Source organism: Euprymna scolopes, chromosome 15, assembly GCF_053919585.1.
Source record: "Euprymna scolopes isolate OS-2025 chromosome 15, ASM5391958v1, whole genome shotgun sequence".
In the NCBI taxonomy this organism is placed as follows: Eukaryota; Metazoa; Mollusca; class Cephalopoda; order Sepiida; family Sepiolidae; genus Euprymna; species Euprymna scolopes.
The window spans coordinates 20,631,358-20,659,101 of record NC_136496.1 but is presented as its reverse complement, the minus strand read 5'-3'; the positions used below and the strand labels follow the sequence as shown (position 1 = coordinate 20,659,101).

The 27,744-nt window shown below is 33.1% G+C and overlaps 1 protein-coding gene across 2 annotated transcripts in view; it reads right to left on the bottom strand.

The window, feature by feature from the left end:
* LOC145293743 (follistatin-related protein 5-like) overlaps positions 1-27,744 on the bottom strand; it is a 622,029-nt gene that overhangs the window by 88,525 nt on the left and 505,760 nt on the right. For both annotated transcript variants that reach the window (XM_080140217.1, XM_080140218.1), the window contains exon 6: positions 24,632-24,838. In XM_080140217.1, the coding sequence (XP_079996343.1) occupies positions 24,632-24,838 (207 nt within the window). The remainder of the gene's footprint in view (positions 1-24,631; positions 24,839-27,744) is intronic.

The window sequence follows — 27,744 nt, the reverse complement described above, 5'->3', positions numbered from 1 at the left end:
CTCTTAATTACTATATAGATGTCATTTTCTGGGACACAAGTGGAATTTTTGGCAAACTTAATTTCTCTCATGAATAAGCCCTGACGTCACTCTTTAATAACCATGCCTTTTTCATTAAATTTACATCTAGGAAACCAACCTATACAACCATTACACACACATACATACATACATACATACATACATACACATGTACATACATACACACGTACATACATACATACCCACATACATACATACATATGTACATACATACATACATACACACGTACATACATACACACATACATACATACATACATACACACGTACATACATACATACATACACACATACATACATACATACATACATACACACGTACATACATACATATATACACACGTACATACATACATACACACATACATACATACACACATACATACATACACACGTACATACATACATACACACATACATACACATGTACATACATACATACACATGTACATACATACATACATACATACATACATACATACATACACACGTACATACATACATACACACGTACATACATAAATACACATGTACATACATACATACACACGTACATACATACATACATACATACACACATACATACATACACACATACATGCATACATACACACATACATACATACATACACACATACATACATACACATGTACATACATACATACACACATACATACATACACATGTACATACATACACACATACATACATACACACATACATACATACATACACATGTACATACACACATACACACACATGTACATACATACCTACATGCACACATACATACATACACACATACATACATACATACACATGTACATACATACATACACACATACACACATGCACACACACATATATATAGAGAGATTGCAACAAGAAAATCTAAGTTATTCATCATCACATTCGATTTAAGATCATTTTTACACTTGGATTGCTTTTAGAAAGTGACTTACAAACTAATTTATATTTAGATAGGTCGTTAAGTTTATAATCATCTAAATACGAGTGATGGGACGATTCCAAATTCTTTCATGATTTCAATACAATTATCGATTCCGATTCTTCATCAGAGAGATAGATAGATAGATGGATATACCAATTTTTTGGCAATTATATAAGTTCGAAATCTCAGTCACTATTGATCAGAATTTAATTAAAAAAAGTTAGTTTGTAAGCTAATGACCTTAATTTTGTAGGACACCATGGCGCATTATTCCTTAAGGTTGCACATAAAGGGGATCGTCCATTATCCAGAGCCTATTTTTGAAAATCATCTAGGAAACCAACCTATACAACCATTACACACACACATATACATATATACATACATACATACATACATACATACATACATACACACGTACACACATACATATATATATATATATATATATATATATATATATATATATATAATATAAAGCTAAGTGTGTGTGTGTCTGGTCACGAATAGGCTCCTATATGGTTGACTATTTAAAAAAAAACTGATTACATATAATGATAGAAGATGTATCGAGACACAGGGATGGGTATGTTTGATCCTGCAGAACGATGGTTCATTAAAATTGTGGGGTCTGCGTACGCGCCTTGGACAGAAAGTATGGAAATAAAAAACAAGGGTTTTTATATAGATGTACATAAGAATAATTTGATAAGTATGTTTTAACTTAAATAGGGATGCTATAATAAAATTGTGTGGTCTTCGTTCGCTCATGGCCTCCATAGAATGGAAATAGGCACAAACTTTAACAAAGACTTTTATATCGATCTGCGTAAGTATACTTTGATAATAATGTTTCAATTTTAAGAAATATCATATTATAAAATTATGGGGTGTTCGTTCGCACCTGGCCTCCATAGAATGAAAATATGTCACAAAGTTTAATAAGGTGTTTAATATAGATCCAAAGAATATTGTGATAAGTGTTTCAGTGTGAACAAGTAGGGTATAATAAATTATGGGGTATATCTATTTTATTTTTACTTTCATCATATTTTGCTTTGGTTTTGATACCCCCAAATTCAACCCAAAGTTACAACCCTTCCTTTTCATAACCTGTCATACTTTCATAAATCAGAGTCCATTTTCTGTAGGCTGTTTTTGAACCCAGTCAACGACAGATACTTTTGCTAGTACATATATATATATATATATATATATATATATATATATATATATATAGAGAGAGAGAGAGAGAGAGAGAGAGAGAGAGATAGATAGATGGATGGATATACCGATTTTTTGGCAAGTTCGAAATCTCAGCCACTATTGATCAGAATTTAACAAAAAACGCTAGTTGGTAAGCTAATGACCTTAATTTTGTAGGACACCATAGCGCATTATTCCTTAAGATTGCACATAAAGGGGATCGTCCATTATCCAGAGCCTATTTTTGAAAACCATCTAGGAAACCAACCTATACAACCATTACACACACACACACACACACACACACACACACACACACACACACACACACACACACACACACACACACACACATATACATATATACACACATAAATACATACATACATACACATATACATACATACACACACATACGCACACACACACACACATATATATATATGCGTGTCTGTGAAAAGTTGATTAACATATATTTCTTATCTCAGTATCCTCATGACTATTGTGCAAAACGATACGTTCGATTCTAAACTCGCTATATCTAATCTTTCATCTGTAGACGTTTTTCACTCTAAATAATTAGTCGCTTCTCTTCATCAGCAAATACCAAATCGCCCTAGAAAAGGTCACGGCTCATCAACTACGTGATCACTTGCCCTTACCGTCGGAATTTCATCAGATGAGTACGAAGTTACAGTAAACTATTTGTTATTATTTTATTGATCGTAGAAGATGAATTCACTTCTGGCGGATTACAAAGGCCAACACATTTTACCTTTGTATTCATCTAGTTTTTTTTTTTTTCACAGTCGCCTTTGAAGCAGTAAGTTAGTTAATATATAAGACTAGCAAGAAGAATAGACATATCGAATGATGTTATAAAATTATTTTTTATAATGTTTTAAATTGAACTTTAAAATGCAAAAGTCAAGTATCATGCTTTAATGGTGCCCAGAAACATTTATTTCGAACGCGCCACTGTCATATCAAAGAACTTACTGTTGATTTCATATACTTGGCCTTACTGGTTGTGCGGTGATAATGGCTTGAATTTAAGTTTGAACTGAATAAGTAAAATATTATTGTACAATTATGATGTAAATAAAAACATTAATTTCAAACGCGCCACTGTCTTATCAAAGAACTTACTGTAGATTTTATATGTCGGGTCTTTAGGTTTTTGTTGTAATAAAACTTCTCAAATGCACTTGTTATGGTAGGCTGTGTAAGATGTTAACTTTGGTAAAAGTCGCCTGTTCCTTCTTTCATTGTATGGTGTCGAGTATCGATAATCAGTATTTATCGGAGACATTCCGAGACAAAACATATCTAAGAACACTGCCTGGCACATAATGTACCTTCGAGTGAAATTTTATAAAAATCGATCGAGGCATGTCGGAATCCATAGGGAACGCACGCACTGTATCTCTCTCAGACACACACACAGACAAAATTTCTTTTTTATAATCGTAGAGATTAAGCCGGGCTGATTCTAGAATTCTCTTAAGCCTTACTTTTTATACCGTCTTCTAAATAGGCATCTCCCTGCTCTCACTTGTATAAATTCTCTTCTTCTCCCCCGTTAATTTTTCTCCACACCCTTCCCCCTTTTCTATTCGTCCCCTCTCAATCCAGCCCTTGTTTCACTTTCTCTAGTAATTTCAATTACAAAACGCCCTAAGTGGCATGCCCCCCCCCACTACTGGATTTATTTTGTACCCGCTGACCTTTCAAAAAAATGAATATTACAAAGCCATGTATTTATATTCTCTCCGGGGAAATGCCTAGAGATATAGCAGCTTCGTGGGTTTGTCTTGTGTAGTTTCAGACTTGAACGTGGATATACGTATGTACATACACACAAATAACTACTTTGGATTACTGTTTTCAACTTGCAGTGTTATTTTCACAAAGTTTTGGTCGATGTAAGCTTCGACCTTCATGTCTTGTTGATCTCGGGAATTTTTCGGTCGAACTCCACGAATCATCACGTAATTTCGAAACGGAACGCTTTATTAAATCTGCGACGGTGGCATGCTCTTGTTACGTCAGTCATGACTTAAATAATTTGCAATTCTATTTTTCGTGTCTCCCGCACTGAAGAGTGATTCTTCAAATACTAAAAGAGTGTCACTTACACTTGGATTTTACCAAGTACTTTATCCCCTACGCCAAGGAAGCTGACATATAGATTACCAGGTTCGTGAAGATACACCTGGAGATGGTCGAAGACTACATCCACAGGAACATTGTTAAACTAATACTCAAGATGAAAACCACAGCCCGAATAATCCAAATAATACGAACTTTCAATTCTTATCTAAAGACTGTCAGAAACATAAGATAACTAATTTTTAAAATCATATAATAGATATTTTTTACGTGTTTGTATAAAATTAATCAAAATCAAACCTTAATATTTTGATTATAATTAGACTTTAGCGATTAACTTTCTGATCATCTATACAACTATAAATTTATATATTATTTATTTGGAATTCATTATTGAGATGAGTATTATTTATTAATTAATTTATTGCGGACTATTATTCTCATTTTCCTTAGGTGTTGTCTCACGAGGTTTCGGCCAACTATTCCTCTGGCCTTCGTCAGCTGGTAACCGCGACGGGATAGGAACTCCGAATCTCCTAACTGCATTCTTAGAAATTACTGCCATCAATAGTTCTTGTCGTCTCACTATGTTTTGACCAAGTAAGCCTCTGGCCGGCTTTGGGTAGGATTGAAACCGCTATCTTCAGACAATTCTCACCTGAAATCGTATCCACTACGCTACGGGACTTGAGGCGCAGTGAATAGAGACGTTGAATCGACAACAATTATGGAGGACAGTAATTGCTGAGAATGCTGTTAGGAGATTCGGAATTCCTATCCCGTCGCGGTTACCACGTGATGAAGGCCAGAGGAATAGTTGGCCGAAACGTCCTGAGACAAAAATTAAGAACGATGAAGATAATAGTCCGCAATAAATAAACTAATGCTATAAATCTGTTTTCTTTTTGTGTATTGTTATTCATATTAAAAACCATTCTTTCTATTTATTTAAAAAGAAAATACAACTTTGTTATATATGGGCTGTCGAAATTGCATTCATCTGCAAAAGATCTAATTTGCATATTCTTTTAAACATTCATTTTAATTAATTCCCTATTAGTTTTTTCGGCTTTCTTATGGGATTTTCATCTTTTGTTAACTATTACGTGTAACTATATTCATGAAAATATCCTACATGATTTATACTTGCGTAATATTTGCGTCAAATTTTTATAGTAAACACAAACCTCTTTTATACATATATACTTTATGCGTAAAACACTTTGCTATCAAACTCCTCTGTAAGTTTTTGGCTTAAAAATATCGAACTTAATACATAGGGTATTCAAAATTATGCGAAACTTAATATTAAGGTTTTAGCCGGGGAAAATGGTGCAAAAGTGTGAATATTTAAAAAATAGAATTTGTCAGGTGAAGGTTCAATGACGGTATTACGAAGATGCATGTCTAACGTAATAATTATTCGTTAATGTTTGAATTTTTAGCCTTGCAGCCAACATGTCATTAACGTCAAATAGTAAAAAATACTTGCAAGCTAAACGTTTTATTTTCGATTCCCAGTGATGGCGAACGAGTCATTTTTTTACCATTTTAAATCATTAGTATATATTACTAATTATATGATAGTGTTATTTTGTGTGTCACTTTTGCAACTTTTTTTCTTCCGAGTGACTGTTGTTTAGATTATTTAACCTTTCATTCTATGTAATAAATAATTTTTCCAAGAATTTTGCATAAGTTGTGCTTTCGGTTTCGATTATAGCTGATTGAACTAAACTCATCTATTTATTTATGAGTAATTTTATCAAGAATTCTTCAGAAAGTTTTGGTTTCTGTTTCGATTATAGTTAAAGGAATTTTTTTCTTTATAAGTTTTGGTTTCGGTTTCGATTCAAGCTGATGAACCAAACTCATATGCATGTATATTTTTTTGTTTTTGAAATCACAACTTTATAATATGTAGAAATCGATTGACAGTATAATAATATATAGAGAAATCTGCATGAATTAAAATATCAGATTTAGGCGTATTGAACGACTAGACTACGCCAGACGTGCCTGCTAGCTTAGATAAATACTTTTGTAGTTTTAACAAAAGAGTTACAATATCAGGGCATCTCCAGTTACGCTGAACATCCATAGAATTGCAACATCAATATATTACATATGGTAGAGTCGCTGTGGTATTTACATAGGTCCCACTAGTAAAATTATAAATATTGTAAATTCGGGATTATTTCGTTGCGTCACCATAACAAATTCTTTCGCCGATAGTAGACACGGTTGCCAACTTTTAAAGAATAAAGGATTAAATGATACGATGTTTTAGAGCTTCAGAACTGCCACCTCCCCTCACACTGCACCATCATCTTCGCAGTTTCAAGTAGTGGGGTTTCTATGTCTGCAGATAGTTAAGTAGCATTGGTTTCATCCGTCCATAAGTTGTTTTTTGTTAAACCACGTCTACTTTCAGTCATCACCAGCAGCAACAAGAAGGCGACACTGGCTAAATGGTTAACGAAACGGAATAACAAACTGAGCTCGAAACGAATAAGATGAATGCACAATTTAAATCTATTCATCTTTTATTCTTTCCTTTCTTTTTTCCGTTAATTGTTAATAAACAAAGAGAAAAAAACAGACAGAAAGATAGATAGATAGAGAGAGAGAGTAAGAGAGAGAGAGAGAGAAAGAGAGAGAGGGAGGGAGAAAGATGGAAAGGAGAGTTTTAGATGCTATATAAAATTAAAAGAAAAGAATCAAATTAACACAGAATGGGCTAGAGTTTCAGATATAAATTTAATGATTGTGCAGTTTACAGACTGTGCCATTTTGCTTATTCGATGGGCGTTTCAAGTAAAATTCTTAATTTTTTTTTGTTTATCAAATTGTTAAGTGAAAGTACATGTTAATAATGGGTCTGTACATAATAAAGATATTATTTAGAGATGTTGGCTCCTTCGCTTAAGAAACCGATGTATTTCTAGATAGAATTCTAACTGGAAAGATATAGAGGAAACGAATATGAACAATATTCACACAAAACTAATGAATGAATGATACGCATCAAGAAAACAAATTGACATTAACGTCTAATTCTAATTCTGATTGCCTTGCGACATCAAATACTTCCCAGCTTATGGTGTCCGCCTTATCTTTTGCATCTGCTTTTTTCACCATCCAAAATCCATTTCATCTCTTCTTTTTTCACCATCCGAAATCCATTTCATCTCTTCTTTTTTCACCATCCCAAATCCATTTCATCTCTTCTTTTTTCACCATCCGAAATCCATTTCATCTCTTCTTTTTTCACCATCCGAAATCCATTTCATCTCTTCTTTTTTCACCATCCGAAATCCATTTCATCTCTTCTTTTTTCACCATCCGAAATCCATTTCATCTCTTCTTTTTTCACCATCCGAAATCCATTTCATCTCTTCTTTTTTCACCATCCCAAATCCATTTCATCTCTTCTTTTTTCACCATCCGAAATCCATTTCATCTCTTCCTTTTTCACTATCTGAAATCCATTTCATCTCTTCTTTTTTCACCATCCCAAATCCATTTCATCTCTTCTTTTTTCACCATCCCAAATCCATTTCATCTCTTCTTTTTTCACCATCCAAAATCCATTTCATCTCTTTTTTATTCACCATCCAAAATCCATTTAATCTCTCTTCTTTCACCATCCAAAATCCATTTCATCTACTTTTTTTCACCATCCAAAATCCATTGCATCTCTTTTTTTTCTCCATCCAAAATCCATTTAATCTCTCTTCTTTCACCATCCAAAATCCATTTCATCTCTTTTTTTTCACCATCCGAAATCCATTTAATCTCTCTTCTTTCACCATCCAAAATCCATTTCATCTACTTTTTTTCACCATCCAAAATCCATTGCATCTCTTTTTTTTCTCCATCCAAAATCCATTTAATCTCTCTTCTTTCACCATCCAAAATCCATTGCATCTCTTTTTTTTCACCATCCAAAATCCATTTAATCTCTCTTCTTTCACCATCCAAAATCCATTTCATTTCTTTTTTCACCATCCAAAATCCATTCAATCTCTCTTCTTTCACCATCCAAAATCCATTTCATCTCTTTTTTTCACCATCCAAAATCCATTTCATTTCTTTTTTCACCATCCAAAATCCATTTAATCTCTCTTCTTTCACCATCCAAAATCCATTTCATCTACTTTTTTTCACCATCCAAAATCCATTTCATCTCTCTTCTTTCACCATCCAAAATCCATTTCATCTCTTTTTTTCACCATCCAAAATCCATTTCATTTCTTTTTTCACCATCCAAAATCCATTTAATCTCTCTTCTTTCACCATCCAAAATCCATTTCATCTCTTTTTTTCACCATCCAAAATCCATTTCATTTCTTTTTTCACCATCCAAAATCCATTTCATCTCTCTTCTTTCACCATCCAAAATCCATTTCATCTCTTTTTTTCACCATCCAAAATCCATTTCATTTCTTTTTTCACCACCCAAAATCCATTTAATCTCTCTTCTTTCACCATCCAAAATCCATTTCATCTACTTTTTTTCACCATCCCAAATCCATTTAATCTCTCTTTTTTCACTATCCAAAATCCATTTCATCTCTCCTCTTTCACTATCCAAAATTGAGTTCTAGTTTAAGTGTGTATAAACTCTTTTAGTTATATACAATAAAGTGTTTTCTCTGCTGTTTCCTAAAGATCATTAATCAATTTTCTCAATTCTGAACGATTTCACGGAAAGCGGTGTCGAGATAGATTTATAACCGTTCTCCCCACATTTCTCTCTTATCCCAATAGCATTTTTAAAAAAAATCAGATTGCATATTATCACAACACAGCATTATTACGAATCACGACTTTCGTGATGCGTGTTTTTAAAAACTATTTTGCCCTTTTTACTTAAGAATTTAATTAACAAAAGATAAGGTAAAAAATTACATTTAACTAGTAAATGCAACCTAAACGAAAACAGCATTCATTATACATAAACACTAACATTGTTATATATCGCTCTTTCTCTTGCCCATTGTATTTAAAATTGATCCCCCTCCCTATTATATACGGCATCTATAACTCTTTTTTCACCCTCCTCTCCCTATTTCTCTGTCTTTGTTCAACGTGTTATACATGGAAGGAGACAGATCTCAGTTATTAGAGGAATGACGTAAAGTTTGAAAAATAATATTTATTAAAGGAAAAGGCTAGAATTGAACCCAGTAATCAAAAGTTAAAAGTGAATAAGGATTGCTATTTAGATGCGATTTCAGTAAATGTAGAGCATTTGTATTAGAACTAATGATACAAATTGTTAGGTCAGATATCGGACAATGTAAATTAAGGAATTTCTTTGCTTTGCCAAAAATGTGTTGGACATATGTGTATGTAGATCCATATGAGGAAATAATGTCATGGTTGCGCACGTTTCTGACGTCACAAAGAAAGGTAAGTTCAATAAATTTCATTAAGAAGGTTCGAAATAAGATTCAGTCAGTGTTGAGAGACACAGCTCGGAGTCAGAGCTAGGAGACGCGAGAGAGTTGAATTAGCTGAACCCCTTTGGGAAGCAAACCAGAAAGGGAGACAAGACAGTGTAATTCTGAAAGGCATTCGAATACCTGATCAGCATCATAACCAGCTGGGAAAATAAATATCATCATGTAATTTGTAAGTCTTCGTTTGTCATTTTTCAACCGAAAGGTAATGTGTTTTTGTGATTCGTCTTTGCAAATGAACTTTGTGTAACACCCACCTCAAAAGTGTTAAATGTATGTCCCCCTCCTCATAATGTATTTCCTCTTATGTGGAAAAAGAACTGTTCATTTCACATATCTCAAATCTATATCCCTTCTACTATGAACACGATGAAGTCATTACAGTCGTTGTCGTGTACAGTTATATAAATGTCGTCATCTGTCATATGTGTCCAGTATGTACTACCACTACACAACAAACGGACATAAAAAAGAAAAAAAAGTTGAATAGATCAAAATAGTCGATAACAAACAAGATTCTAATACAATCCTAATAATATATTATAGTCATAGTAACGATTATCACAAAATGAAACGATGATTATTAAAACATTTATTGAATTATTACATTTATTGAATTATTACGAAATAAACTACATGTACTTTTTCTATTTATCTGAAATGGTCATTATATAAAAACGCACAATAAAAAAAACGAAGTAATCTCCTCTGGCTGCAATGCAATTATTTATTGTAACGTTCATCCTTAATCTACTCAATCGTTTCACAATAACAGTCTCTAAAGTTTCATTGAGCTTAGAATAACGAAATAAATTACATGTACATTTTATATTCTTCTGAGATGAATGAAAGCGATTATTACACGGTGCCTGCAATTAATCTCCAGATAATTTACATATATTCCATTCGAAGTAATCTCTTCCGGTTGCAATCTACTTGTTGTACCGTTCTAACAACTTCTGGAAAGCCCAATTAAAATCCTCTTGTGCAGGCGTGTCAATGACTCTCGTCATATCCTCTTTCGTCTACACAATTGGTTCGTAGGAATCTGTCTTAATGTCCATCTTCATCACGGCAACGTCTTTTTTTTACACAGGCATCACCACATTATCAAGGCCAAGAGGCCACTCAAGGATAAGGGTTAAAGAGTGTACAGTAGAAATTGGACAATATAGTAACCATTAGTAATGAAAATTCGGTAAATTTGATAACTTATATGGAACGACTCATCAAGAACTTATTTACGTTAGACATCAACACAACCATATTGTAGTCAGCCGGAAAGCAGGAAAACGGAAGACAATTCCACAGGCGTGCAGTTCTAAGAAAGAAGCTTTGTTCATGGAATCTACGTTTAGGTTTAGGTACAGATAAAGCGTGGGGGGAATTATTGATAGTGTTTTCAGCTAGACGAGTGTTTCTTGTGAAAGTTAGGACAGGGGGACCATAGACTGAAGCTCAGTCGAATACTTTCTATGAAAATAACGATGCATCAGAGACAAACTCGCAACATCTCTTCTGTGAGATAGAGGTTGCAGGGAAGAGAAAAGGACATCTCCTACGAGGCTTTCTTTCTGATCTTCCTTGAGCATCCTTGGGGCAAAATTCTCGCAAATCTCCCGCATCTTTAATTCCTGCAAATAATTGTGTGTACATTTCCCAAACTGACATAAAACTGTAGATTCATTGTCTTTATAAACACATGGCGGTCTTTTTGGCCAATTAACTCTGGTGTCCTCTAACTTCTTCACTCCTTCTACAGCTCTCATCATCCCTTACCAACGCCCTTTCTTCTTTCAATCTCAAAAAAACTAATGCCTGATTCGTGCAAGATGGTCCAAAAATAGTCTTAAGCATTCCGCACGTTTCTCTGGTATTAATTCCAAGTTTTAAACAGAATTCTATTTCATGTCGTTCTTCTAAAATGTAATAACATCCAGATTGCATTTTTTAAAATTAACGGCTGTGTTACACTAAGGCTTTAGTACGATGTATTTCAAATCCTGCTACAGCTGTCAAGCTGTAAATTTGAAACCGACATCATAAAAACTGGTCAGTCATCCTATTACATGTATAGCAATAAAATATAGGATTTTCAAGAGTCTACAGGAGTTTAAAATGCTTGTAGAGAAAAGTCTGGAAACTTGTTGAAAACATCGTATATGAAAATGTATGACAAAACACGATTTTTTTAACTCCTGCAGAAGTTCTTTGGATAACTGAAAGACATTCTTGATTATCTCTTCTTTTCAATGCGGAATTTTTATAAAGAAAATTGTTATCTAAACGTTAAATGCATAAGTGCTATAATACGTCCTTCGTGACGGCAAATAAGAATTGATTTTGCTTGAAATAAACTTCGGCGTTTTCATTTTTTTAAAGAAAACGGTCATCACATGATATAGCTCGCTACTTCGACAAGCACGTTCTTTTAGAAGTAGTAACGTGTGGACGGCTGTGGGGGGTATGAGAACAGCATTTTCAGATCTATTTATGCTCTATATCAAATAAACTTGCCAGATAGAATCGGCATATTTTTCCACGAGAAAACCATTTACACAATTAATAAAACAATGAAATAAAGATATATATATATATATATATATATATATATATATATATATATATATATATATATATATATTATCAAATAGTACACCTTTAACAAAACGAAACTTAACAAGATCAGAAAAAGTCAACATTATTAAGAGGAGACAAACTATTATATTAAATGAAGGATGAGAAATGAAAGTTATATATATTTTTTCTATCATAAGAACATTGAAGGAAAATTAAATTAAAAAATTAAAAAAAAACTCTTTAAACCATGGCATGTCGAAGCTAAATGCTTCTCATCATCTGTACATTATACTTATATTTAATTATTTTTACCAAACTTACATATTCTTCTATTTTTATTTACTATCTAAATGTTTTACTATATTTGCATTTTGTATACTTCTTGCTCTCCTCCTCTTCTGATGAGGAGTATTTAGCTCTGAAATGCCAGGCCCTAAAGAGTTTTTTCTTAATTTCCCCCTTTACTTTTCCTTATTGTTTAATAAATTTATATATAATTTTTCTCCTCTATTTTACTATGTATATATATATATATATATATATATATATATATATATATATATATATATATATATATATATATATATATATCGGCCAAACCAAAAGCAACAAAAAGAAATAACTTCATATTTGTATTTTTTTTTCGGATATTACAATTGTTTCGACATAAATCAGACAATTTTAAGTTTTATATCATTTAAAAATTTTCATATTTACATCTCATCAGATATGATTGAAAAAGAATACAAAATTCGTACGCGTCTTGACATATTTTTCTTTTCATTGAAAACTACATCGCGCGGTGAATCCCCCCCCCTCATGATTGAACGTCAACCACTATCTCTCTCTATCTCTCTTTCTCTCTCTCTCTCTTTCTCTCTCTCTCTCTATATATATATATCTATATATCTATATATTATATTATATTATATTATATTATATATATATATATATATATATATATATACATACATACATATTTATATATATATAGATATATATGTTTGTTGCTTTCATTTTCCTTTAGTTGAAGTTATCAAAAAGTCAAGGGCTTCTTCCTAGGGGCTAACACCTGATCTTTATATGAGATATATAAATAATTGAATATTCTATTAAATGTCCTTTACAGCTAAGAATATTTATTTTCCCTTCTCAAACTGAGCAGTTATTAAACAGTTGATTATGTTTTAGTATATCTTTCTTGTTGTCTCTTAGTGTTACTTGGTTCCAGGACAAGAATTAAATCTTGTCTGGTGGAGTATCGAGTTCTTGCTGTTACTATTGAAAACATCATTTGAAAAAGTTGCACCGTCCCTCATAAAATCAACTGTGGATTAACTAAAACCTTATTTGAGTCGTGAATACTATGGTACTTTTTTTTTTACACGGTGGTCACCACTTATCAAGGCCCGGAAGCCACTCAGGGATAAGGGTTATTGCAAGTACAGTACGTTAGTGTGGAGATTTGATGAAGTGTTTACTTAAGGGGGCGGTTCATTAGGAATTTGTTAACGTTGGACTTGAAGACATCCAAGTTGTAGTCAGGTGGGAAGCAGGCAGACGGAACAGAGTTCCACAGGCGTGAAGTTCTAAGAAAGAAGCTTTGTTCATGGAATTCACGTTTTGATTTAGGCACAGATAAAGAGTGGGGAAATTTTTCACAGTGGATTCAGCTAGATGGGTGTTTTTCGTGAAAGATTGGCGAGGGAGGGACCAGAGATACTATTTTGAATATTAAGGTCAGAGTTTTCTTGTAGGGGAAATTATCCTCATCACAAATAGTTATGATAAGCTTCTGTGTACAGAGAGACTCCAATCGAGGCCAGTGTCTAGTAGATATTCTTGTTCTTTTCAGTAGGCATTCAAGTTCTATCCAGTAGGCATTCAAATCCTTTCCTGTGTGGCTCAATTGGTTGGTTGGTAGGTTGTTTTTGTTTTACGGCATATCCACCCTTTTCAGGTTATTTAATGCCGAATCCAGTGATTTTAAGAACATTTTTTTAATAGAATAGGTCAGAGTAGACCTGAGAACAATTGCAATTAAAGGGTGGCTCCATACTCCCCAAAGCCCGCAAGCTGGGGCCTCACCATTGGATATAGTTTAAGGTCACACCCAGGACCGTGTGTTGTTCAGTGTATGGTTTGATATGTGTGACGACAATTTATAATTTTAGAGGCGTAGGTTTGAACTCACCGAGTGCACTTTGTTGTTCATGGCAATTTTTTTAAATGTATCTAGACTTCGTTATGCACATCTTTTCTCGTTTCGCGTGCCATTTCTCTATCGTCCTCAAATCACATTAAGTCAATGTTTGCGACTAAATGTATCGCCTCTTTTATTCTTTCGTTTAGTTCTGCGTCCTGCCGCAATGTCGCATAAAAACGCAATTTGCAGATAAGGCGGAATAAATTTCCGGCGAAGGAGAAGCGTGCGTGGTCGGAGTTGGCTTACGGACAAACGCTGGATACGGAAACAAAATCAATTTCGGTTAATGAATACATTACATCAAATACATTTCTTCCCAGAAACAAGTTTATATATATTGATTCATGAGAAATGTACATTTCTTATCCGTTTCACAAATAATAATTTTTCCCGATACATATATATATATATATATATATATATATATATATATATATATATATATATATATATATATATATACACTAGCATTTCAGTCCGGCGTTGCCCGGATATTTGGAGGTGTATGTTTAGCAAAAAAAAGCGGTCAATTTTTTAAACTTTGACCCCTATTATGCCCACTTAAATCTATTGTTTTTGGGCTCAAATCAAGTTATTAAGTTAGATCCATGTTCAAGGAACCTATATTAAAAATTTCAAGTGTTTAGTCCAAAAATTGTCGGAGGAGTTTGGTAGAATTCTCAAAAGTCAAATCCTTGAACTTGTACCCCTTTATCGCCAAATTTCTAGCCGAAATTCAATCACATCGATTTTCCCAAATCTCAGTACCTGTATATAAAATTTCGAATCTGTAGAATTAAAATTGACAGAGTTATTGCGTGGGGAAATGTACACAGATACACAGACACACATACACGTTCACTTTTATAGATATATAGATATAGATATATTAAGTTACGTGGGATTAATAATTGTCTTTCTCTTTTTCTGTCATTTGTTTTTATTTCCTTTGTTTTTACTTTCAGTGCTTTTTTCTTTTTTATTCATTTTCTTTTTCTTTTTTTCTTTTCTATCTTGTTGTCATTTCTTCCCCCACGTTTTTATTTATTGAATTTTCTTTCGGTTTTTATAATTTTGTTTTCCTTTTTCCTGGATCCACTGTGTTTTGTTTGTCGTTCGTTTTTCTTTCAGTTATTCTCCTTCTTTTTTCTTTTTTATCCTTCTTTATTTTTTTGTTTTTCCTTTTATTCTATGAATAACTTTTTTTTATTTTGTATTCCTTTATTCCTTTCTCTCCTTTCTTTATTTCTTTACTAGCAATTCCGCCCGGCTTTTCTCGGGCCCTATGTACTGTTCATAACTTTATGTGTATATGTATATATTAAAAAGTGTGAATATGCACGGTTATGCATTTCTATATAATAGGTTTTCTAAACTACCACAGAGAAAAGTTGGTAAGGACCGCAGAGGTCATTTTTTTTTTTAAATTTTGACACCAATTTAACATTTATTGTTTTGGGCTCAAATTAAGTTAAAAAGTTTGTCCCATGTCCAAGTAACCTACACCTAAAATTTCAAGTGTTTGGACTCCAAATTGGCGGAGGAGTTTTGCCGAATCTTCAAATGTTAACTCTTTCAACTTTGACCTCTTGGCAGTGAAACATTCGCTAAAAACTGATTACAAAGCTTGCTGCATGTCTAATTACCATTTATGTATAATTTCAAATGTTTAGACCCAAAATTGGCTTAATAGTTTGCTGGAGATTGCAAATGTAAAATATTTTGAACGTTAACTCTTGGCAGCCAAATTCTCAGTCAAAAACCGATTAAAAAGTTGTCCAAGTCTGAGTACATTTAATGTAAAATTCTAAATATTTAGACCGAAAATTGTCTCAGTAATTGGGTAGAGACCGCAGAGGTCGATTTCCCTTTAACTTTGACCCAATTTTGACCCTTTGACATTTATTGACTTGGGATCAAATAATATTATAAAGTTTATCCATGTCCAAATAGCATATATCTAAAATTTCAAGTGTTTAGACCCCAAATTGACGGAGGGGTTTGGTATAGTTTTCAAAAGTCAAATCGGTGAACTTTGCCCCCTTAATAACCAAATTTCTAGCCGAAAACCGATATAAAAAAATTATCCAAATTTCAATACCCCTTATGTGAAATGTCGAGTCTCTAAACCGAAAATTGACAAAGTTGTTGTGTAGGGAAATGTACAAAAAGAAAAAAAAGGGGTAATTTTTGTAACTTTGTCCCTATAATGACCCCTTAAAATTTATTCTTTTGGGCTCAAATAAAGTTATTAAGTTAAATGCATGTTCAAGGAACCTATATTAAAAATTTCAAGTGTGTAGATCCAAAATTGTCGAAGGAGTTTGGTAGAGTTCTGAAAGGTAAAATCCTTGAACTTTGACCCCTTAACAGCAAAATTTCTGACCGAAAACCGATCACATCGATTTTCCCAAATCTCAGTACCCTATATATCAAATTTCGAGTCTGTAGACTAAAAATTAATAGAGTTCTTGCGTAGGGAAATGTACACAGACAGACAGATACACAGACACCCAGACACAAAGACAGACACGCAGGCACACAAACACGTTCACTTTTATAGATATATAGATAAATATATTTTTTTAATATTTTTCATCTTGTACTTATTTCTTTACATCTTTTATTGTCTTTCTTTTCTTTCTTTGTTCCTATTTTCTTCTCCTTTTTTCCCGTTATATTTGTTTCATAATTTAGATTCCCGGTGAATGAGGTTACACAATAAATTTGGCCAAAAAACGTGACCAAGGGTCACATGCTCAATCTCAGTGTGGTCGCGTGGCAAAAAAGGCTAGTATAAGTCTATTGCATTTTTCGTCTGAGTAATGGCTTTTTTTGTTTCTTTCACATCCTCTTTTCCTTTCCTCTTTCCAATTCAAGTCTCTTTTTGTCTCATTCATTTCATTTTTATAAATAACTAGCTGTTTATCCCGGTTTTGCTCAGGTCCTATATACTGTTCATAACATTATATGCATATGTATATAAATATTAAAAAGTTTGACTCATGTCCAGCTAACCGACATTTAAAATTTCAAATGTTTAGACCCAAAATTTGCGGAGGAGTTTGGTAGAGTCTGAAAATCCAAACTCTTTAAACTTTGACCTCTTAGCAGCCAAATTTTCGCCCCAAAACTGAGTAAAATGCTTGCTGCATGTCTGAATACTATTTATGTAAAATTACAAATGTTTAATCCTAAAATTGACTGAATAGTAGCTAGACACACAAAGATACAGATCTTTTGAACTTTGACCCCTTGAAAGCAAAATCTTCGGCCAAAAATCAATTAAAAATCTTATCCTATGTCTGAATACACTTTATGTAGAATTTCAAATGTTTAGACTAAAAATTCGTTGAGAAATTTGACAAAGACCTCAGAGGTACACTTTTGTTATTAACTTTGACCACAGTTTCGACTCCTTAGTAACTATATTCTTCTGAGAAAGCGATACAATGTACAATTATTGACTCTAAAATAATAAATACGAAATCTGCATGAATTAAAATGTGCTCAAGCGTATCTTACAACCGGGCAACGCCGGGCAACCTCCTAATATCAAATATAAGCATGTAAGAGTAAGTTAGATGAGTTTTTGACGAGGTTTGTGTTCCTTTAACTAGTGTACTTCGAACAACCATTCTTGCTTTCTTGTATGTAATGTTGTCTACTGTTTTATAATAAATCCCCAAAAATTAGTTTGTAGAAATCCAGATGAGAAAAGAAATCTCATTCTAACATTTAAAAACAACTTTAATGGTTTTCTTCGTTAGTAAGAACGAGGAAGCAGGTTAATCATAGAAAGTGTTACTGTGTGGAGATGTAGATTAAAGATTAGAGAGTCCTGTAGCCGGACTTTGTGTAGATACGTTGGTGTACCGCATGTGGAGATAACCATGATGGTTTGTTTGTATTCAAGTCTATACCCCCTTCGCCAAACTTTCACGATAAACACTCGTCTAGCCGAAAACACTATCAATAATTTTCCCCACTCTTTATCCATGCTTAAACCTAAACGTGGATTACATGATCTGAGGAACTGTCCCCATTTGCCTGCTTTTCAGCTGATTACACTATAGTCGTCCCCCTTAAATAATCTAATTTAACAAATTTACACTACTAACGATTCCTATGATATTGTCCCATTAACTACTGTACACTCTTTAACCCTTATCCTCGAGTGACCTCTGGGCCTTGATAAGTGGTGACTTCTATGTAAAAACAAAGTCTTAGTCAAACCCCAGGCCCAAAGTCGTTGTCAGTCTACGACCTGGAAAGAAGAACGAGAGAGTGTGTTGTCGATTTAATCATATATGAACTCGGTCAGGTGACTAAGATCTGGTTTCTGATTGGACAAACTAGTAAGTAAGTGTAATCAAAATCCTCAGCCGCGTGAATTCACTCCTGCTTAAATTTGTTGCAATATGAACATATCGCAGAGTTATTATGTTAGTTTTTGGAGAAGGATGACCAACTATTGGCGTTATATTGTAATTTCTATGTTGGTTAGAGATAACAGTTGTATCCATTTGAGAATTCAATTAATGTCCACATAATAAATTATTCCGTATAGAAAGTTTTAAAATGGCTATTTATTATTAAATGATTGATCAATTTGTTTCTATCTTTAATAAAGCCTGGCAAAAATCGCGCAATGAAGAATAAAAAAAAATAATGGAATTTTAAATGCCAATTACGTCTTGCGACAAGGCTTCAGTTTTATTAAATATTATCAATGGCTTATCTCCAGGCCATAATTGTACGAATATCGAATGATTTAGCGACCCACGTCAGTAGATTAACAGGCAAACCATTTGAGAATGAGTAACATAAACGACGAAGAAACCAAAACAGAAACAAGTCTTTTTATACATACGTGCGTTAGATGTTTATACTGGCTATCTTTTGTCGTATACGCGCTTCGTCTCGTCTAGTATTCAGCAATCGTTTAACTAAACGAATAAACTATTCATGCAGGCAAAACGCCAGGAGACTTTGCAGAGTTATCCAGGATTTTATAGGAGAGAATTTATATATATATATATATATATATATATATATATATATATATATATATATATATATATATGTATATATATATATATATATATAATATTTTGTCATCAAGTTATCCATCTTCCCACAATCCATCTGATATCATTACTAATCCAATAAACCATTCAAGCAGCCCCTATTTACAATCATACCACTAGCAATAATAATAATAATAATAATAATAATAATAATAATAATAATGATGATAATAATAATAATAATATTTCTCCTAACAGCCATCCTAACACTCATTATCCCCTCCAAAACATTCCTCCTACAATCATTGTCCCGTCTTTGTTCATCACAATGGACAAAATTTAAACTATTTCCCCAGTACAAATCAGCAAATTATTATTAATTTTAGACCTCCACTTGTTAATAATGTACATACATATATCGGCGATACTTAAACATTAATTAAGAAAAGAATATCACACCACACTTCTTTTTTTAACAACCAAAATTCTAATAATAACCAAGGAACTTCTCTAACCACTTTAATTAAAAAACTTAATTCAAACAATACCCCATTTTCAATTAAATGGACTATCCTAAAAAGTTAAGTCTTATACTCCAGGCTCTATATCATGTCACCTCTGCACAACCGAAGCTATAACTATAATCACTTCCCCTTCAAAGTAGTAATATAATAAATTCTAAAAACGAACTGATCTATTGCAAACATAAGTCCAAATTTTTTTATAACTTTGGAAATTTAATTGTAATTCATTATTTCTTCTTTGTTTGGCCGGTTTTACATCCTCAATCTCCGTTTAAGTGTATAAGTATTCCTATAAATTAAATATATTCATCCCCCTACACATTTATATTCTGTATGTATGTTTACTATGTGCATTTACATACACATTTACTTGCCTTATTCCAGAACTTGTAGATACTGGCCATCTTCTTCCCTTAATTTGTTTCCCTTTAACTCTTTATTTATTTATTTACTCATCTATTTACTTATGTGTATATATATATATATGAGTGTGTATTAGTATGTATGTTGTATATATATGTGTAATTGTATGTATTCATATATATGTATGTATATATATGCATGTGGATATGTATATATACATGTATTTAACGTATCATTCCTCACAATTCCTTTTATTCTTTTAATTACTCCTGCTGATAATTTAATTCTAAAGTAATAACTTGTCTATTTCAGTTGACCTATTTGCTCTAAATTTGGCGCCATTTCAACGCCATCCTATCTGGGTCATTTTTACATTGCCTTTTCTATTCTAAAAATAAGTCAATCATCATTCAATTATTATTTATTCATTTATTTATTTATTTTTTCTTCTTTTTCTTTACTCATTTTTCTGAAATCAGCCTCGACAGCCGTGTTTTAAAATCTCTCCATTTCTTCTTTCTACGCAAAATTTATCTTTCTTTTAATAATATTATTTGAACTCATTCCCTTTTTCCTTGTGCCCATTTGTGAATTATTCCACTGAATTCTGCCTTTTGGATTATGTGAACCGTCTTCCATTAACGCAATTCCTTTGGATTTGTCTTGTGAAAATGAAAATTTGATAAACTTTTTTTTGGATTTTACCGTTATTGAATATTTTACCTTCACCAGACTATTAATTCACGTGAAATCACCTTTTTCTTCTCCCTATTCCCTCTGCTTCACTATTTTTTACGAAGTAAGATCTATGACTTACTTGTAGTTTCATTAAATACTGTTGCAAACAAAATCCGATCCCGCATTTTGCTAATCCCTGCCCTCTGATGAGAAGGAAAGTATTTCTTCAAAACACCGCGGATTAAGGGCTATCCAATTATTTTGTGCTTCTTTTTTAAAATTAAATATGTTTTTAAGTCTATTTTTAAAGTGTTTTTTAACATGTTTTATTATCTACTTGTTCTTTATATATATATATATATATATATATATATATATATATATATATATATATATATATATACGTTTTATTTTTTATTACCGTATCTCTCTGTGAAGTTACATTATTGTTTCAGCTACTCGGCCATAATGTAACGTAACAGAAAGATACGGTAATAAAAAATAAAACGCATATTTGCTCTACAACAGTATTGAGAACTTTCTCCAGTCTTTATTAATTATCATCTCCACTATATATATACATATATATATATATATATATATATATATATATATATATATATATATATATATATATATATGTACGGCATGATCACATCAACAGACCGGTTCTCATTAGATTACCGATGTTAAGCAATGCTGAGCGTGGATTTTACCAGATGGGTGACCATTTGGGAATTCTCGGCACTATATGTACTTTCTGCTTATCTCGGCATTGTTGCCAATCGTCCTGAACCTACACTTGTCACTGGTATGCGACAATGCCGATTTAAGAGAGGTGCGGTTGGATCTTGTGCAACTATTGCCATCAATTTCACGCGCAACTACCTTTACAGTGGGTATCTATAGTCTGTCAAGACTGAAAGAAGCTACCATGTATGTATATACATATATATATATATATATATATATATATATATATATATATATATATATATATATAAAGTTATTATGTAGCAAGACTTTGTGTATATATTATGGAGCCAGACTTTGTGGGCATTTTGTAAATTATGTAGTCAGATTTTATGAGCAACACGTATACTCACACATACACACACGCGCCACACACTTACATATATATATATATATATATATATATATATATATATATATATATATATATATAGGGAGAGAGAGAGAAAGGGAAAGTGAGAGAGGTTACAAACTAATATCATTTTATTTTCGACTTAGTTTTCCTTATTTGTAAAAAATGAGAGACAAAGACGTACAGACACCGCAGTGACATTCACATTATCGGGCCGTGTCCCAACCACACGGCGCTCAGATCAAGATTGACTAAAACCCTTAGGGTTCTATCGCTCAGCCACGTCACTCATGTCATAGTGTGACCGTACAAATTATAATTTTCTTTGAAAATATATAATATCTGGCAGTTAAGCTACAAAAGATTCTTAATGAGTATTCGCCAGAATTGATGTTGTTTCATGTTTCTGCTTCTTTGTTGTTTAAGCGAGTATTTTTTTCAATTGTGTGTGATCATAAATGACCTTGTTTAATTTGGATGTTTATTTATATTATATGTTAAACTAGCCTATGTGTTTATGTATTTGTTTATTATTATTATTATTATTATTATTATTATTATTATTATTATTATTATTATTATTTGTAGTAGTAGGAGTAGTAATGGTAGTTCATTTTTCCGCTATCTTAAGATAAAGTTCATTTGTAGTGTTGCATATGTTTCTTGTTCACTCCTGCAGTTTAATGAATTTTGTTGTTCTTTACGATAAATGTTTACGATAAATAGTTTCTCATTCAAACATAGCCTACATAGTCTACAACAAGTCGTCTTGCTTTCTCCATGTACAAGAGTGTCGGACTATTTTCAACTTTACGATCACTGATCGTCCACTTACTTTGCGCATCCAGTAGTGGTTAGCTAATGCTGTTTTTATTCAGCATTTTTTTTTTGTATTTGAATGTTTTTCTGTGATCGTAATATCTGCTATATTATCATCAATATTATTATTAGATATTATATATATGCAAGTAAATAACTTTCTAGATTTTATATAAAATATAAGCAAACTAACCGTTTTTATCTATGTCGAAACTTGATTTTAGCTTTGTTCTTTACATAGAAATGGCATGAGTAAAAATGACGCTAAAAAGTCCGTAATATCTGTTTTTAAAATCCAGGAAGGTAAATCGTACGTAATGCTTTTTTTTTGTTATTCGGTTTTCGTGTGGCGAACGTTATATATATATATATATATATATATATATATATATATATATATATATATATATATATATATATATTATATATATATATATATATATAGTCATCCACTTGTTGCTGGCTATCTTGCTCTTGCTCTTGCTTGTTGTTTCACTGTTTCACAACTCATCAGAGCAGCTAGGTAAACAACTACTTCAAGCCAGGATCGAAACCCGACCACTCAAACGACAATCGTTGCGCTATTTGGCTGCTGCTATACGGGCAGTGAATTAACAATATTTTGACATTGTCCAAATACCTAAGCTCAATGTGTTTACACAAAGAGCATCGCTTAATATGCTAATCATAATTTGTATATCACTTCCCAATATGCTCAAACCAAGATAGGGAACTTTATGTATGTATGTATGTATGTATGTATGTATGTATGTATGTCATATGCTACTGGTACCATGTAACCCAGTACTACCTGCCTCATGGTCGGCTCACCGGCGACTAAACTGGTACTCCCACCAGACTTGTTTGGTAAGGAGGGTAGCTAGTCACCCTGAAGGATTAAAAACAAGACCTTCCAAAGGGCGAATGAACCCTTTTTGGGGTCAATGGCCAACTAGCACCGTGTGCGTTTGTGTGCATGTGTGTGTTTGGGTGGAGAGGACTCCTGTAAGCCGTGGTGAAGGCAACCTTTCTAGGAGAAGCAAATCTCTGATTTAAAAAAACCATAAAGCGGGAGACCAGTACCCGCATTAAGCTGGTCTGCAGTTTAATTTGTTGCTGGCTATCTTGCTCTTGCTTGTTGCTAGATCTCAACATTTTGAACCGAGAGAGAGACTTAGCTGTCGTACAAAGCTAAGACTCTGTAACATCATCTGTGTATAGATACTCCTTCAGGCATTTGTCAATAAAAATGGTACTGTGAGAATGGAAAAGTTGTGATGTGTGGAGGCTTGAAATGCTGGAAGCATGTAATAATTGATCTCAATGGCCGTCTTCAGTGTCATGCCTGCTTGAGCGTGTGAATTCACCGGTAGTAATTTTTGGGCTCATGGACTTTAAGTGTCTGAGGGAGTTGACTCGCCTGACAAGACGTTGCAATCATCATGTATGTATGTGTGTGTGTATGTATGTGTGTGTATATGTTCAGAAGAGTACAATCGTGTGCATTCAAAGATGAAATCAAATTTACATTTTTTTCATACTTACTGAAGGCTGATACGAATTCTTTGAAAGAAATCTTGCCGTCTTTGTCGCCTGAATCTTCATAATTGATCATGTTAAGGAGGGTGCATTTCTCTGAGAGTTTCTCAAAGTTCTCTTTTTGCTCAATACGCCAAAGTTCCACTTCTTCTAAGAAGTTGTCCAGGTCGTTGTCATAGTAGCTGAACATTAGAGTGGCCAAGTATTGCTTGACTAATAATCCCCAATGAAGGCGCCGCATGAAAAGACAAAAAAGAATTAAGAACAAATTAATCATATCGTACCAAAAAGAAAAAAAAAAATAAATAACGTGAATAAAGAGGAAATTGAATCAAACATTATCAAAATAATAATAATTAAAGACAAACGGAAGCGGAAATTCTAACAATGAAAATATGTTTTCGTACTTAATTTTCCCAACTCCATGTTGTACCATTTCAAACGTAATTTGCAGGAATTTTTTCCCCTTGGCACCAAATCATTTTTTCCTTGTTGGCTGCTGGTTCTGTGCAGTTCTACAAGGTCTACCCTCTCATACTTTGCCTTTTCTCTTTGAGAAGGGGTCAGTTTATTTCTATTTGCTTGAGATGCCTCTATCGGATTGCTCCCGGAGCAGCTCAGGCATTTTTTTGCGGACAGAGTACCTTTCCTCTCGGACTACGGCTTTTCAATTCTACTTTCTGAATCTTGTGTCACATCTTTCAACTGTGGTTAAGAGATTAACAACTTTCCAACGTAATTGTGACAAATCGAAACATGTTATTTCCATTTTAAGTTTGACAGACTTAAAATGCAAGGATAAAAATGATATTTGAATGATTAGTTTGAAACACAATAAAGTTTTAAATTCAAATTAAATTGGTAATTCAATCTTACGTCAAACATATCAAAGTATTTCATTTTCACCAGAAAGTTCGTTTTTATTTTAAACCATAAAGTTTCTCTTTTCTTCAATGTCGGCATAATTACATACAAAACCGGTTCTTAATGTGGCAAAAAATGTAACTCCAACCAGAATGTCGCTATGGATTGAAAAAAGTTAATACTGACTTAGTCTAGGATTATTTCTTTCGCTGAGTGCAACATCAGAACAGATACGACACTTTTTTCATAGGCTAAAATCAAAAAGGGCAAAAAAATATATCTATTTCAAAATTAAGAGTGGCGTATAAGCACATGTTATTAAACCAATAAGCGTGAGACAACAGATTATATTTTAAACTGAATTGGAAAACAAAAATGTTATTTCCTATGTAAGCTTTACAACCAGTCAGATCGCATTTAATAAAACAAAAATACCAACATTCGTGAACCAATCATTTTGAAGCACATATTCACATAATTGAACACAAACATTCATAAAACTTGACCGTGTAGGTTCAATGTTTTATACAAAAGAGTCACCACTTATCTAGGCCCGAAAGCATCTCGACAATAAGGGTTAATGAGTGTAAGGCGGTAGTTAGCGTTAATGTTGTAGATTATATAGAATTTGCATTATTTAAGGGGACGGCTTAACAAGAACTTGTATACATTGGACTTGAATTCTAATATATTGAAATCGACCGCGAAGCAGGTCAACGGAAGAGTGTTCCACAGGCGGGCAGTTGGAGGAACGAAGCTTTGTGACATCTGCGTTTAGATTTAGGCATTGATATAGAGTAGGGGGAAAATTGTTGATAATGATTTTAACAAGTCGATTGTTTTTTGGGGAAGATTTGGATCTCAGACGAGCACTTCCCATGAAAATAACGATAGAACAGAAAGAGGTTCACCGCGTCTCTTCTGTCGGAAAAGGGTGTCAGGGAAAAGAAAAAGGCGTCACCTACTAAGTTTCGAAGGTGATTTTGACTCTATTAAGGCAACATAGAGCGCACCGATCAGCTTCTGTCCAAATGTTGCAAAGTACTCAATTTTAGGACGTACTTGGCTCTTATATAGATATGCGATTGCATCGGCAATGAGATATTTACTGAGCGGTAGAATGATCCAGTCATATTTTTCTGAAGTAAAAAAGCTATTTGAGTAGAAAAGTTTCTGGCATATAGAAAGCTCAACAGTAAAGGGGTGATTTTTATTGCTAAGCGGGTTTGTCGAGGATATGTCCATAGAGGGGCACAAGTGCAATGATTTCATAAGAGCACATTCCATTAAAATACTTGTGAAACATGCACACATGCATAGGAATGCACTATTGTGGCGATGGGACAGGGGTTGAAACCTGGTTGACAAAGCGGGACCTATTAGATTGGAATTTTTTTGCACTCTATCCAACTCTTGTTCTTACTACATTACTTCCCCCTCACCTCCCATCATCCCTCACTGGCCCTTTGCCTTCCTTGAATCTCTCATGTCGCTCAAAAACTGATATTCGATTCATGCAAAATGGTCCCAAACCAGTCTGTGCCATTTTTTTCAAGTTTAAAACAGAATTGTACTGCATTCTTTTCAAGTTTAAAACAGAATTGTACTGCATATCGATCTTCTAAAGTGTCCCCACGTCTAGATTGCATTTGTGAAATTAACCAGCTGTGAAATTCAGACTTTAGTAGGGCGTATTCCTAATCCTGCGGTAGTGATTAATTTTAACCTTACATCAGAAAAATTGGTCAGCCATCTCATAAGATATATAGGAATAACATACTGAATTTTCAATAGTCTAGAACAATTTTAAATGCCTACAAACTTATTAAAGGCACCTAGTATCTCATTCAAACATGCTCACGTCCAAATTCTCATAATAGCACTCGACCAGATGGACATAATAGAGACATATAATGCTAATATATTATACCACAGTTTCTACACTCTCAGTAAATAGATAATTGCTACAAAGTAATCAACAAAATAAAATAAATAATGAATTATTATAGAAATTTAAAGTTTCCTCTTTAAACATTGTGCCCTTACGGTTGCTTAAGTATTCGCTACGAAGAGATACTTCAAGAGTCTTACGACATTATCAAAAGTAAAGACAAGAGAAACAGGTAATGCAATTAAAACAAATAAGAAATGCACGAATATAAAAGAAATATGAAATAGATTTAGTTCATTTATTCATATTGTCAGACGTCGGGGAAGTTTTTACGAACACCATTATTTCAGTGACAGAAAATGAT